General features: G+C 35.7%; 1 protein-coding gene across 2 annotated transcripts in view; it reads left to right on the plus strand.

Annotated features, from left to right (window-relative positions):
* KPNA4 (karyopherin subunit alpha 4) overlaps positions 1-15,793 on the plus strand; it is a 68,142-nt gene that overhangs the window by 26,586 nt on the left and 25,763 nt on the right. For both annotated transcript variants that reach the window (XM_042954289.1, XM_042954290.1), the window contains 6 exons: positions 83-172; positions 277-306; positions 390-442; positions 3,316-3,411; positions 3,936-4,021; positions 13,655-13,741. In XM_042954289.1, coding sequence (XP_042810223.1) covers positions 83-172; positions 277-306; positions 390-442; positions 3,316-3,411; positions 3,936-4,021; positions 13,655-13,741 — 442 coding nt within the window. The remainder of the gene's footprint in view (positions 1-82; positions 173-276; positions 307-389; positions 443-3,315; positions 3,412-3,935; positions 4,022-13,654; positions 13,742-15,793) is intronic.

The raw sequence follows: 15,793 nt of genomic DNA on the forward strand, positions 1-15,793 counted from the left end.
TAGGACAGGATTGCGTAACCTTTGTATGAAGCTATCCTTTTATTTAACTAAAGTTCTTTTTCTGATTTTTTTTTTTTTTAAGAATAAAAGAGATGAACATCTCTTAAAGAGAAGGAATGTACCACATGAAGATATCTGTGAAGATTCTGATATAGATGGCGATTATAGAGTGGTAAGTTATCATCATTCTGGTAACATAAAACAACGAATGAAAGATTTTACATAAAGAATTTTAAGGTGACTTTTTAACTTTGTTTTCTCTGTAATTTTTTACAGCAAAATACCTCTCTAGAAGCTATTGTTCAAGTAAGTTGAGCGTTTTCCCGTGTCTTCATTTGTATTTCTAATTACTGTGTATCTATATCAAAAATTGTTTTAATTTTTTATAGAATGCTTCAAGTGATAACCAAGGAATTCAGTTAAGTGCAGTTCAAGCTGCTAGGTAAGTTAAATTTTGAGGACATATTTAAATTTCATAACTTACACAGGAGTTCTGTTTGACTTTTCACTATGTAATACTACTGTGACTCAAATTTGATGACAAACAATAAAGAACAGTCCATAGACCAACTAAATTTACTTAAAAATTTTTTTTCTGGTTTAGTGTATTGATAGCAGTTTTTTCTAAACTCAGATAAAGTTTCAAGTTGCAGAATACATACAGATGCTAGGAAAGAGTTGATTTGACAGGTTATTGCTAGCAACGAATAGAAAAGCATTATTTATTTATTTTAATTCTTTTATATGTTTTTATTTGTTTTTGAGAGAGCACAAGTTGGGGAGGGGCAGAGAGAGAGGGAGACACAGAATATGAAACAGGCTTCAGGTTCTCAGCTGTCAGCATAGAGCCTGATGTGGGGCTCGAACTCATGAACCCATGAGATCATGACCTGAGCCGAAGTTGAATGCTTAACCAACTAGCCACACAGGCACCCCAAAAAACGTTATTTATAAAACTTCACTTTTTATTAATAGGTTTAATTTTATAAAAAGTCAGGTTTTTCATCTCCTGCCCAGGTAGCTAATTCTTTTCACAGTCCTTATTTTAATCAAACAATAAATTGAGTTATAAGCTTACTATAGCAGTGTAAAGGCAAGTAGACATTAAGATTGAGGGCTACAATTTGCAACTACGTGGATGGAACTAGAGGGTGTTATGCTAAGTGAAATTAGAGAAAGACAAATATCCTATGACTTCACTCATATGAGGACTTTAAGATACAAAACAGATGAACAAGGGAAGGGAAGCAAAAAATATAAAAACAGGGAGGGGGATAAAACATAAGAGACTCTTAAATATGGAGAATAAACAGAGGGTTACTGGAGAGGTTGTGGGGGGGGGGGATGGGCTAAATGGGCAAGGGGCATTAAGAAATCTGCTGAAATCATTGTTGCACTATATGCTAACTAACTTGGATGTAAAGGTTTTAAAAATAAAAGATAAAAGATTGAGGGCTACAGAGTTTCCCAGTGGATTTCCAGGTAGGAATATTATGTTATTTTGTATATTTCTGCTGTGAAATCTGTGGTCTAGAGGTGTATGCTCCTATATTTTAAGAGGGTAACCAGAAAAACTTGTTTCTGAGACCTCTATATTAATGAATAGGTTATTAGTTTTCCTACTTTTGTGTATTTTAAAAACCCTAGAACAGATAGGAAAATTATAGAATTAACACTATTGCCCACTACAGGTAAAAGAACTTCGTAGAGAGGACTTGGTTATGTAGGAAGAAAATCATAGGAGTATTCACATCTCAAAATGGCAAATTATGTTTATAGATAGAATGATTAAGAAATTTGAGGGGTACCTGGGTAGCTCATTCGGTTGAGTGTCTGACTCTTGATTTCGGTTCAGGTCATGATCTCATGATTCATGAGTTCAAGCCCCGTGTCGGGCTCCCGTGCAGAGGCTGCTTGGAATTCTCATTCTGTGTCACTGTCTTTCCTCCCTGCCCCCCCTCCCCAAAGTAAATAAATAAACTGGAAAAAATTGATACATTATGCTCACCATTTTTCATTGTTGATTATTTGATAGTTTTGGAGCAACTCTTCTCAATAGGAGTTCTACAAAATAATTAAAGCCCTAAGGCCCCTAGAGCAGATATTTTCAAATTAGGGTCTTTGTTTTTTTTGTGTTTTTTGTTTGTTTGTTTAATGTTTGTTTATTTTGAGAGTGAAAGGGTACACGTGTGTGTGTGTGTGCGTGCAAGCAGGAGAGAGGCAGAGAGAGAGGAAGAGAATCCCAAGCAGGTTCCACGTTGACAGCCCCAGCAGGGGCTCGATCCCACAAACCATGAGATCATGATCTGATCTGAAATCAAGAGTTGAGCACTTAACCAACTGAGCCACCCAGGCATCCCTCAGATGATGGTCTTTGACTCTCTAGGAGATCCTGAGACAACTTCGGGGAGTATACAAAATCAAACTCATTTATCAATAATACTAAGACTTTACTTGCCTTTTTTAAATATGCTAACAATTTACAGTGATGTTGTAAAAGCACATGTGGTAAAACTTGATGGTACCTTAGCACAGATCAAGACAGTAGCATCAAACTGATCTCATATTTTGTAGATACTATATGCAACATTATGCACTCAGAAAAAAAGGACATTTCTGAATATTTAAGAATGTCCTCAGTGAAGTAAAATGAAGTAAAGTAAATGAAGTAAAATTCTTTTATTAAATCTAGAACCTCGATTAAGAAAGACTGGGTTATTTTCTACTTTGTGTTAAGAATTGTGCCATGTTGTGGAAAATACTGTGAAAAGCATTTAGTATAATTCTTGCTATGTAAAAAGTTTAGAACCTAATTGAGAAGGCAGTGAAGTGTATTAAAAATAGCGATACTTAATAGCAAATGTAAGCATATGCTGTGTAAATGTTCTTGGAATTCAGAGAGGGTACTGTGAAAACATACAACTTGAAATGGACTTTGAATAGATAAGAGTTTGAATAGATGGAAAAGAGGGCATTCCAAGTGTAGGGACTAGGATGTGAAGGGCCTGGAAATGAGATTGAAATGGTGGGACAGACAACTGATCTATTGTTGAATTACAGAGAATGAGATTAGTTAGGTAAAATGGAGCCAACTTGTGGAATGGTTTAGGCTAGGGCAAAGAGTTTTCATTTATTGGGTAGTAAATAAGTAGCCATCACTTGGTTTATATAGAGGAATCATCTGATTAAGCTTTTATAAAATTGCTGTGCAGGGTATTCAAGTGAGTGAGGATTTGTGTCATCCCTATGTCAAATACGAATTTGAATTTAATTATATGTCATTAAATTTCACAAGGGTATGTGTGTCTCTTATAGGAAGCTTTTGTCCAGTGATCGAAATCCACCAATCGATGACTTAATAAAATCTGGAATATTGCCTATTTTAGTCCATTGTCTTGAAAGAGATGACAAGTAAGTACATTATTTTAAGAACTAATTTAGAATCTATCTTTTGCAGAAAACAAGATTTTCTAGTAGTTAGTTTGATCTTTAAAGAAAAGGGCTATAAGATGGAACTGAAAAAGCCAAAGGGTAAAACAGTGCAAGGTGTGTTTACACCAAGAGGTGAACATAAAGGCTAAAGAGGAACTTGAGAATGATACATTTAACTTTTAAGCTTTGAGAATTGACAAGTAGTAGCTTGGCCGGTAAGTACTTAAGAAAACTGTTGGGTAGTAATATATAGGTATCTTAATAAAGAGTTTTTACTAAAAATATGGACACCCAAGGAAATTGGATGCTTTTTATACTGAAGAGATATTGTAAATAATCATTGGAAGTTTAAACAAAAAAAAAAAGCTAGATGTATAGACACCTTTTGAAACAAAATATTTAATACTTTAAAAATGCTCCAGGAGAGGAATGGTTGGCAGATAGTGTATTTGGACCAATGTAAAAATCCCTACTGTTTAATTAAAATTATTTGTTTTTTGTAGTCCTTCTTTACAGTTTGAAGCTGCATGGGCTCTGACAAACATTGCATCTGGAACCTCTGAACAAACTCAAGCAGTAGTTCAGTCCAGTAAGTTGGTGATTGATGGATAAAATTATGGTTTCTAACAAAGAAGTTAGTAAAAAAAAAAATAGCGATTCTGTTAAAAGAATATATTATAAAATAATATCTATCCAATAACGGGGTAGTTGAAATAGGCCAACTTAAGTATATTACTTTGATCATGTTGTTCCAATGACTGACATTTTCTATTTCCAAACATTCATTTGATGCTAAATCTGACAACATTTCCTTAGTAGCGATTATATTGTAGTTTCGCTTTATTTATAGGACCTCATACAAATACAAGTGTTTTTTCCCATTGCCATACTACCTCTTGGCCTCTCTTAATGAGATTTTCATCATGCGATTTAGAGAAATCTTTGATAAAGTAGTCCTGTTGAAAAATAGCTTGAAATTTGTTCATTGCTATTTTAATAGGATTGTTTTTCTTTTATGTTCCAAAAGTTGTAAGTGGAAGATTATTGGAAGTAATAACCTGAGTATTGTTTTCATTAATACTATTTAATTCTCTTATCAAACAAAGAAATTAATAATTTTAAAGAAGGTACTTCTAAAATGCTTCTCAGGTGTGTAAGCAGGATGCTTGTCTAACTAAGCCTGTTAAAATCTTAAGCTCTAATTTCTACATGATTTTAAAGGGGAACAGAGGTTTTACCCAAGTAAACATTTTATTTTGTAGACATTTCTGTTCTTATATTACATAGAATATTAATACTACCTTAAATCATGATAAAATTGGCTTAATTTGAGGTTTAAATGGGTTTCGGTTTTTATGTTTGGTTTTATTTTGTATAATTGACTAGTAAATTTTATTATCTCAAGATAATCTTTTAGTCGCTCATTTTGCTTCCTAAGTGCTTTTTCAAGATTAGAAGGAGGCTTAGAATTGGTTTTAACACTGTCAGTCTGTCTTATTTTACCAAATATAATAGATGAATGAATGATTTTTTATGAGTAAAGCATGATCTACATGTACTTAAAAAGCATTTTTCAAAGTAAAGTAATATCAGAAGAAAGAAAAAATGGAAGAATCATGTGTTCAATGCAGTATTACTCTGTTTAGATACAGAGTTTTCTCTGTTTCCCATCCTTGTTCTAAAGTAACAGAACCACTTTTTGATTCAGAAGGGCTATGTGGTACAGGACTCACTGGCCTGTCTGAAGACACATGTGAAGTTTGTTTTTAATTGAGGTGTAATTGACATAAATAACATTAAATTAGTTTCAGGTGTACAACATAATGACTCAAAATGTATGTATATACACCAAGGGGTGCCTGGGTGGCTCAGTGTTTCAGTGTCCGAACTTGGGCTCATGTCATGATCTTAAGGTTTATGAGTTCAAGCCCCACATTAGCCTCTGCACTTACAGTGCAGAACCTGCTTAAGGATTCTCTCTCTCCCTCTCTTTTTGCCCAATCCTGTCACACTTGCTGTCTTGCTCTCAAAAAAAAAAATGTATACATCAAGAAGTGATCACAGTAACTCTAGTTTCCCCATCTTCATATCAAATTACATAGTATGCATTACAGTATTATTGACTACAGTTACCATGTTGTACATTTCATTTCATTCCTGTGACTTGTTTTATGACCAGAAGTTTGTAACTGTTGGCCCCCTTCTCCTGTTTCACCGGCCCCCTTCTCCTGTTTCACCCACCCCCAAAAAACCCTCCCCTCTGTCAACCACCAATCTGTTCTCTGCATCTATGAGTTTTATTTTGTTCATTTGTTTTTTAGATTCCACATGTAAGTGAAATCATACATGGTCTTTCAGACCTGTTTCACTTAGTACCTCAAGATCCATTGACATCATAATGGACAAGGATTTATTTATTTATTTTCTTTTTTTAATGGCTGAGTGGTATTCCATTGTGTGTGTGTCTGTGTCTGTGTGTACGCATGTGTGTGTATACATGTGTACATGTACACACATCTTGTAATCCATCCATCCATCATTTGACACTTTGTTTCCATATCTTGGCTACTGTGAATAATGCTGTAATGAACATAGGGGTGCATATATCTTCAAAGGTTCCCAGCGATTTCACCGTAAGTATCTTTGCTGAAAACACTTCCCCCACAAAACGCATTGGCTGTAAAGCAGTTTTGCCATAAAAGGTATCAGAAAAACTGGTTGACAGTTTGATTTGATAGTGTGTTTGTTTCATCAAATAATTGACAGTTTGCTTTCATTTCTCCATTGACACGGTACTCCCATTTTTATATTAATCTTAGCCCTCATAATAGTGTATACAGTGGCACAGAGTTTTGAACCCACATTTCTCCTAGAACTTTGAAACATCTATCAACAGACATGTGACAGCATGCTGAGAACAGAGAACAAGGTAGAAGACTTTCACAGTGCCATACAAAACTGTTACAAATATGCATGCATCCTTGTATTTAGAAACTTAATACCTCCCTTAAGGAAAAAATTTTAGCGAAAAAATGAGAAAAGGTGATGCCAAATAAAGAGATGAATCAATAAGGAAAAAAAATGTATATTATGAAAGAAAGACTTTGAGGACAAGTGCTTAGTCTGCAAAATAAAATCAGTTGTTTGCATAGAATTACATGAATCTACACACATTTTAAATGTATTCAAATGTTGTATTTTGCAATAAAGTCTTTTTAATTTTGTTAATGCATTTTTCATATTGCATTATGTCCTTTTATTTATTTATTTTTAATTTTCTTTTTTAATGTTTATTTATTTTTGAGACAGAGACAGAGCATGAACAGGGGAGGGTGAGAGAGAGAGAGAGAGAGAGAGAGAGAGAGAGAGAGAGACAGAATCCGAAACAGGCTCCAGGCTCTGAGCTGTCAGCACAGAGCCTGACGCGGGGCTTGAACCCACGAACCGCGAGATCATGTCCTGAGCCGAAGTCGGACGGTTAACCGACTGAGCCACCCAGGCGCCCCTCATTATGTCCTTTTAAATGAATGCCTCTCTTTTATGGCATAATTGCCTTATGGCCAATTAGTTATAGGGTGAAAGTGTTTGTGGCAAAGATACTTACAGTGAAAATACTGGGTACTCTTCTTAAATTTGTTTTCATTTTGCTCAGATAAATACCCAGAAGTGGAATTACTGGATCATGTGTTTTTAGTTTCTTCATTAGCCTCTACACTGTTTTCCATAGTGGCTGCACCAATTTACATGCCCACCAGCAGTGCACCAGGGCTCTCTTTTCTCAGCATCCTGCCCAACACTTGTTATTGCTTGTCTTTTTGATTAGCTGTTCTGACCAGTGTGAGGTGATAACCTCCTTATGGTTTTGATTTGCTTTTCCGTGATGGTTCGTGATGTTGAGCATCTTTTCCATCTATCTGTGGGCCATATGTATGCCTTCCTTAGCAAGATGTCTATTCAGGTTCTATTCCCATTTTGTAATCAAATTTTGGGGGAGGGGGTTGGTATTCTTTATATATTTTGGATGTTAACCACTTACCAGATACATGATTTGCAAATATACTCTCATTCAGTAGGTTGCCTTTTTATTTTGTTGATAGTCTCCTTGGCTGTACAGAAGCTTTTAGTTTGATGTAGTTGCATTTATTTTTGCTTTTGTTGCTAATTGCATGTGAAGTCAAGTTCAAAAAAATACTGTCAAGAATGATGTCAAGAAGCTTACCACCAGTGTTTTCTAGTAGAAATTTTTACAGTTTCTGGTCTTATATTCAAGTCTTTAATCCATTTGAGTTCATTTTTGTATATGGTATAACATTCTGGTTTAGTTTCATTCTTAATGCATTTGGCTATCCAGTTATCTCAACGCTGTTTATTGATGAAACTGTCCTTTCCCCAATGTCTTTTCTTGCCTCCTTTGCTGTAAATTAATTGATTATATGTGCATGGGTTTATTTCTTTTCTGTTGATCTACATCCCTGTTTTTATGCCAACATAGGTACCATATTGTTTTGATTAATGTAGCTTTGTAATATAGTTTGAAATCAAGGAGCGTGAGGCCTCCAGTTTGATTCTTCTTTCTCAAGATTGCTTTGGCCATTCAGAATCTTTTGTGATTCCATACGAATTTAGGATTGTTTGTTCTATTTTTTTGAAAACTGCCATTGGGATTTTGACAGGAGCATGGAATATTGTTCCATTTATTTGTTTTTATTTGTTTCATCTGATTCTTTCATCAGTGTCTTGTAGTTTTTTGCATAGGTCTTTCACCTCCTTGGTTAAATTTATTCCTAGGTATTTTCCTCTTTTTGATGAAATTGTAAATGGAGTTGTTTTCTTAATTTTTCTAATAGTTTGTAGCATATAAATATGCTACAGATTTTTCTATATTGACTCTGCATCCTGCAACTTTACCAAACTCATTTATTCTAGTAGTATTTTTTATGGAGTCTTTATGGTTTCCTATATGTAGCATTATGTCATCTGCAAATAATGGCAGTTTTCCTTCCTTCCAGTTTGGATGCATTTTCTTTCTTTTTCTATTTGCTCTGACTAGAACTTTGAATACTGTTTTGAATAAAATTGGTGAGAGTAGACATCCTTGTCTTAGTCCTGATCTTAGAGGAAAAGTTTTTAGCTTTTCACCTTTGAGTATGATACTAACTATGGGCTTATCATATGAGACCTTTATTATATTGGTCTCTGTACCCACTTTGTTGAGAATTTTTATCATAAATGGATGTTGAATTTTGTCAAATGCTTTTTCTACGTCTGTTGAAATGATCATATGATTTTTAACCTTCATTTTGTTAATGTGGTATATCATAATTGACTTGCAGATGTTAAACCATCCTTGCATCCCTGAAATAAATCTTACTCGATCATGACTTACGATTTTTTAAATGTATTGTTGAATTTGGTTTGCTAGTACTTCATTCAGGGTGTTTGCATCTGTATTCATCAAAAATTTTGGCCTATAATACTTTTTATTTGTGATGTCCTTGTCTGAATTTGGTATCAGAGTAATGCTGGCCTCAACTGATTGGAAGGGTTCCCTGCTCTTCACTTTCTAGAAAGAGTTTGAGAAGGATAGGTGTTAAATCTTTGAATGGTAGAATTCAACAGTGAAGCTGTCTGGTGCTGGACTTTTTATTGAGAGATTTTTGATTACTGGTTCAATTGCGCTTCTAGCAATTGGTCTATTTAGATTTTCCATTTCTGTCTTGGAAGATGGTAAATGTATAGGAATTTATTCATTTCTTTTAGGTTGTCCAGTTTATTGGCATGTAATTGTTTATCGAAGTCTCTTATGATCTTTTAATTTTCCTTGATAACAGTTGTAACTTCCCAACTTTAATTTATGATTTTATTTATATGGACCCTCTTTTTTCCTTAGTCTAGCTAAAGGTTCACCAGTTTTTGTTTATCTTTTCAGAAAATCAGCTCTTAGTTTCATTGATCTTTTCTATTATCTGTTTAGTCTGTATTTCATTTATTTCTGCTCTGATCTTTATTATTTCCGTTTTTCTACTAACTTTGAGCCTTGTTCCTCTTTTCCTAGTTCTTTTAGTAAAGGTAGATTATTTGAGGTTTTTCTTGTTTCTTCAGGTAGTCCTTCTGTATCACTGTGAGCTTCAGGTTTAGAACTGCTGTTGTTGCATCCCATAAACTTTAGCATGTTGTACTTTCATTTTCGTTTGTCTCAAGATATTTTTAAATTTTTCCTTTGATTTCTTCCATGACCCATTGATTGTTCAGTAGCATGTTGTTTAATCACCACGTATTTATAATTTTTCCAGTTTTGTGATTTTTATTTTCATACCACTGTGTTCTAAAAAGATGTTTGATGTGTTTTTGGTCTTAAATTTCATGAGGTTTCTTTTGTGGCTTAACATGTGATCTGTCCTGGAGAATGTTCCATGTGCACTTGAAAAGAATGTGTGTTCTATAACTTTTGAATGGAATGTTTGTGTATATATATATGTGAAGTCATTCTGGTCTAATGTGTTGTTTAATGCTAATGTTTTCTTACTGATTTTCTATCTGAATGGTCTATCCAGTGATGTAAGTGGGGTATGAAAGCCTCCCCACTATTTATTGCTGTCCGTTCCTCCCTTTACATCTGTCAATATTTGCTTTATATATTTAGGTGCTCCTATATTGGATCCATAAAGACTTACAAACATTGTATTTTCTTGCTGGATTGACCCTGTTAGCATTATGTAATGCCCTTCTTTGTCTTTTATTGCAGTCTTTGTTTTGAAGTCTATTTTGTCTGATACCCATAGCTGATACACATGGGATAGCTACCCCATGTTTCTTTTGGTTTCCATTTGCATGCAACCCTTTTATTCTATCCCTTAACTTTTAGTCTGTATGTATCCTTACATTTGAGGTGAGTCTCTAGTCGGCAACATATGGATGAGAGTTACTTCCTATCCATTCAGACATTCTGTGTCTTTTTATTTTTAATGTTTATTTCTTTTTTGAGAGGTGGGGAGAGAGAGCGCGCATGCATGTGAACAGGGGAGGGTCAGAGAGAGAGGGAACAGAGGATCCGAAGTGGGCTCTGCGCTGACAGCAGAGAGCCCAGTGTGGGGCTGGAACCCACAAACTCTGAGATCATGACTTGAGCTGAAAGCAGACGCTTAACCAGCTGAGCCACCCCAGACATTCTGTGTTTGTTGATTGGAGAATTTAATCCACTTACATTTAAAGTAATTATAGATAAGTATGTGTACTTACTGACATTTTGTTAATTGTTTTCTGGCTGTTTTGTTGTTCTCTGTTCCTTTCTTCTCTTGCTCTCGTCCCTTGTGGTTTGATGCCTTTTCTTGAATGTTATGTTTAAATTCCATTCTCATTATCTTTTGTGTATCTACTACCGGTTTCTGCTTTGCAGTTACCGTAGGGCTTACATATATAGCTTTTACATATACCAGAGTATTTTAAGTTGATAGCAGGTTAAGTTTGAACACATTCCAAAACTCCATTTTTACCCCCTGCCTCACATTTTATATCTTGTTATTTTGTATGTCCCTTTAATTGATGGGTGTAATTACAGTTATTTTTACTACTTTTATTTTTTAACCTTCATGCTAGCTTTGGAAGTAATTAGTCTACTACCTTTACCATATATTTCTTTTGTCTACTGATTATTTTTCCTCTCATATTTTTTCTTGTTACAAGTTAATGTCCTATCCTTTCAGCTTAAAGACGTCTCTTCAACATTTCTTGTAAGGCTGGTTTAGTAGTAGTGAATTCCTTAGTTTTTGCTTGTCTGGAAAACTGTCTGTCTCCTTCAATTAATAATAACTTTACTGGGTAGAGTATTCTTGGTTGGGAATTTTTTCCTTTCAGCACTTTGAATATATCATGCCTCTGTCCTGTAAACCATATCCTGAAAAATCTACTGATAACCTTATGGGGCTTATCATATACGCAATAAGTTTTTCTGTTGCTTCCTTAATTTACTCTTTTTATCTTTAACTCTTGACATTTTAATTATAATGTGTCTTGGTGTGGCTTTTTCTGGGTTCATTTTATTTGGAACTTTTTGGGCTTCCCTGATCTGGATACTGTTTGCTTCTCCAAGTTAGGAAAGTTTTTAGTCATTATTTCTTCAAATTAATTTTCTGTACCTTTCTTTCTCACTTCTCCTGAGAGCCCATTATGGGAATGTGTTTCACTTGATGTTATCCTGTAGGTCCCTTAGCTGTCTTCACTTTTTAAAATTTCTTTTTTCTCTTGCTGCTCTGTTGGGGTGCATTCCATTGCCCTGTCTTCCAGATCATTGATCCTTTCTTCTGCTTTATCTTAACTTGCTGTTGAATGCCTCTCCTGTATCTTTCACTTCAGTTATTGTGTTCAGCTCTGTGACTTTTGTTTGGTACTTCCTCGTATTTTCTGTTTTGTTGAAATTTATTCTATATTCATCCATTCTTCTCTCAAGATTGGGGAGCATCTTTATGACCATGTTTTTGAACTCGTTATCAGGTAAATTATCTTCATTTCAGTAGAGCTTTTTTCTGGGGTTTTATTTGGCTCTGTTCTTCAGTTTACTTACTTAACTTGACTTTCTGTGTTTGTTTTTTATGTATTAGGTGAAATGGCTCTCTCTCCCAGTCTTGAAGGAATGGTCACAGGAAGACAATGTTTTAGGCAGCAATCTGTGCTATGCTGTGGAGGTGGAGCCTGTCAAAAGTAGTCTCAGATTGTCATTCCCACGGAACCCCCAAATTTAAGACACCCCCCACCCCACCCCAGTGACCAGTACTAGGCATTCAGGGAGTATCCCCTATGTGGACTTTGTGCTCCTGCCAGCTTTGGCAGGGCCACAGGGGAGTGCTAGGCCAGGATGAGCCATCCCACTGGGTTTGGTGGGGTGTGGCTACAGCAGTGCTCAGGGCTGGGGTGAAGGGCTGGTGCAAGTTTTGCTAGCAAGGTAGTATGTATAAAAAATGGCACCTGCCAGCACCTCCATCCTTGGAGAAAGTTCCATAAGACCCTCATCCCTTAGGCTTTAAGCTTAGCCAATGAACCTCCTTTACATATGCTCTAGGTACTTTTCTACCTACTGCTTTTGTGCTGGGTCCTGGGGCAAGTGAGTCTTTGAACAGATTCTTTTAAGAGTGTACCCTTGGTTTCCTACAGCCTTTGGGTCTCTTGGACATAAGCTCTGTTGGTTTTTAAAGCCAGATGATTTGGGGGTTTGTCTCTGGTGTAGGTCCCAAGGGTTTGGGTGCCTGATTTGGGGCTCTAACCCCTCCGCAGGGATATGTTCCATATTTATGAGATCCATCCCACTTGTGAATCCCTCCTATTGCGGTGGTGGGTGGGGGGGGGGGGGGGCATGGCTTTGTAAGGATGGCAGTCTCTGACTCTCTTATCTGTCTCAGTGTGATCTTTTTATCTTTTGATACAGAGGACCTGTTCAGCTAGTTCTGTAGAGAGCATTGTTGTATATGTAGCTGTAGGTTTGATGTGCCATGGTGGAAGGTGAGGTCAGGATCTTACTATGCCACTGTATTGAACTGCACCCTCCTGTTATTTCACATTTCCACATTCAAAAGTTATTTCAACAACTGGAGTCCTTTTTATTCCTCAAAATTTGAGAATAATGCTTAACCTGTAAGGAATTTATTTATGTTTGTTTATAAGGATTGATTTTTAATTTGGAATTTTATCCAGGTTTAATTATGAATGAAAATTTGCCAACTTGTTACGATATTTGTATGTTGAAACTGCCATTTTGATGGTGAATTAAGTGGTCTGCTAGTTAAAATTTTTCCATTATTCTTACCCTAGTAAAAAAACATTTAATAAATATTTTTAATATATATATATATATATATTAATTTTTTTAAGTGTGTTTATTTTGAGAGAGAAAGAAAGCTGAAATCAAGGAGGAGCAGAAAGAGAGAGGGAGAGACAGAATCCCAAGCAGGCTTTGCACTGTCAGACGGAGCCTAGTGTGGGCTTCAAACTCATGAACTGTGAGATCATGACCTGAGCTGAAGTCAGATACTTACCCAACTGAGCCACCCCAGGCACCCCAAATATATTTGTGATAGCTTTCTTTCTTCTTAGGTTTCAGCAAAAACAGATTGATTTTTGGTTTAGAGCATAGTATCTTTAGTCCCCTCCCCCCTTTTTTAATCAATATTATTGAAATTGAGCTCTAAAACTATTTTTAAACTTAAATGTAACTTACATTTTTTTCCTTTAGATGCTGTGCCACTTTTCCTGAGGCTTCTACATTCACCCCATCAAAATGTCTGTGAGCAGGCAGTGTGGGCACTGGGAAATATCATAGGTTTGTATAAAACTTGTAATGCTAGTCCAAAAATTATTATCATATACTGTGTAATAAAAATGACTACAAATAGTGAAAAATGAGAAACAGTTTGTCATTTTCGTACTGATTTTTGTGAAATAATTTATAGAAATTAAGCTGTTTTAAGTGTAAACCTATGGTAAATAGAATGAATTTTTTGTTGCTTATGATACGGTAATATCTTTTTATATATAGACAGCTTTTTAAAAAAATATATAGTCAATCTTAGTTATTTGAGTAATTATGAAATATGTATCTCCTTCCTTTATTGTGTTGATGTGTCCATTTTATTCCCTAACTCTCCATTGTCATAGAAACTACTAAAAAAAAAAAAAGGTGGTACAAAATAAACCAATAAGTTTTCTCCATAATGGCAGTTCTAAAAAGAGTATAAATGGAAATTTTTAGTATTTTTTATAGATTTTAGTATGGTAAAATACAATAATGTTATCCATTATTATTGTGAGGTCGTCATCCTACAGAAGGTGTTTGTAGCTTACAGACCGTGACATTAAATGTTGAACACCATGATTACCATACCTTTCAGTTTTTCTTTGACATAATTGTAGGAAGAATAAAGACGATTCTAATATTTCAAGATTAAAAAAAAAATTTTTTTTTAATGTTTAATTATTTTTGAGAGAGAGAGAGAGAGACAGAGTGGGTGAGCAGGGGAGGGGCAGAGAGAAAGGGAGACACAGAATCTGAAGCAGGCTCCAGGCTCTGAGCTGTCAGCATAGAGCCCAACACGGGGTTTGAACCCACAAGGTACGAGATCAATACCTGAGTCCAACACTTAACCAACTAAGCCACCCAGGCGCCCCTCAAGATTTGTTTTTAAACTAGATCTGAACTTTACTCAAACTCCAAAATTTAAAAAAACTGTCCTCCAGTGAGTGGAGAATGGAAAAAAACTGGAATCTGAACTGTATTATGTCCCTTAGTATTAAAGTTTATTTTTGGGGCGCCTGCGTGGCTCAGTCAGTTGAGCATCCGACTTCGGCTCAGGTCATGATCTCACAGTCTGTGAGTTCGAGCCCTGCGTCGGGCTCTGTGCTGACAGCTCAGAGCCCGGAGCCTGTTTCAGATTCTGTGTCTCCCTGTCTCTCTGACCCTCCCCCGTTCATGCTCTGTCTCTCTCTGTCTCAAAAAAATAAATAAAGGTTAAAAAAAATTTTTTTTTAAGTTTATTTTTGCCACAGACCATTGTTCTTGCATGGAAGTAGTCAGTATTACTTTAATGTACCTCTTCTATATTACCGTTTGGGGGGACCAAGGTAGAATGCAGAGGGATGGTTAGTGTCCCACAAGTAGGAGTTTTAAAATGGGAGAATTTCTCCGTAAAGTGTTATTCACATATGATCTGTTGCTGTTAAGAATGCTATCTTTTGTTGGGGCGCCTGGGTGGCTCAGTCGGTAAAGCGGCCGACTTCGGCTCAGGTCATGATCTCGCGGTCCGTGAGTTCGAGCCCCGCGTCGGGCTCTGTGCTGACAGCTCAGAGCCTGGAGCCTGTTTCAGATGCTGTGTCTCCCTCTCTCTGACCCTCCCCCGTTCATGCTCTGTCTCTCTCTGTCTCAAAAATAAATAAACGTTAAAAAAAAAAAAATTAAAAAAAAAAAAAAGAATGCTGTCTTTTGTGTATTCAAATTCCTTCACCCCTTTGCTTTTATACTAAATTTTAGATTTAGAACTATTAATGCAGTATCTTGATCTTTGGTTTTCAATTCCTGTGACATCGTAGAATAATTAGACTACATGGATGCCAAAATAACAGGGATTTTATCTCCAAATATTGCAGTGCAAAGAAAAGGGTTTTCATTTGTGGAATGTAATACTTAACATGACTTTCATGATAGAAATTACGGCAATACTCTAGATACAGAAATTCCATTTGGCAGTTCTCTAAGGCAATGATTCTCAAACTTTTAACTGTTTTCAGTATCCTATGATAAGGGCTTGAATTCTTGACCCAGAATTCTGGATTCATAGAGTTTGTTTTAACAGATCTGGGATAGGGCCCAAAAATTACT

The sequence above is a fragment of the Panthera leo genome, chromosome C2 (genome assembly GCF_018350215.1).
Source record: "Panthera leo isolate Ple1 chromosome C2, P.leo_Ple1_pat1.1, whole genome shotgun sequence".
Lineage (NCBI taxonomy): Eukaryota > Metazoa > Chordata > Mammalia > Carnivora > Felidae > Panthera > Panthera leo.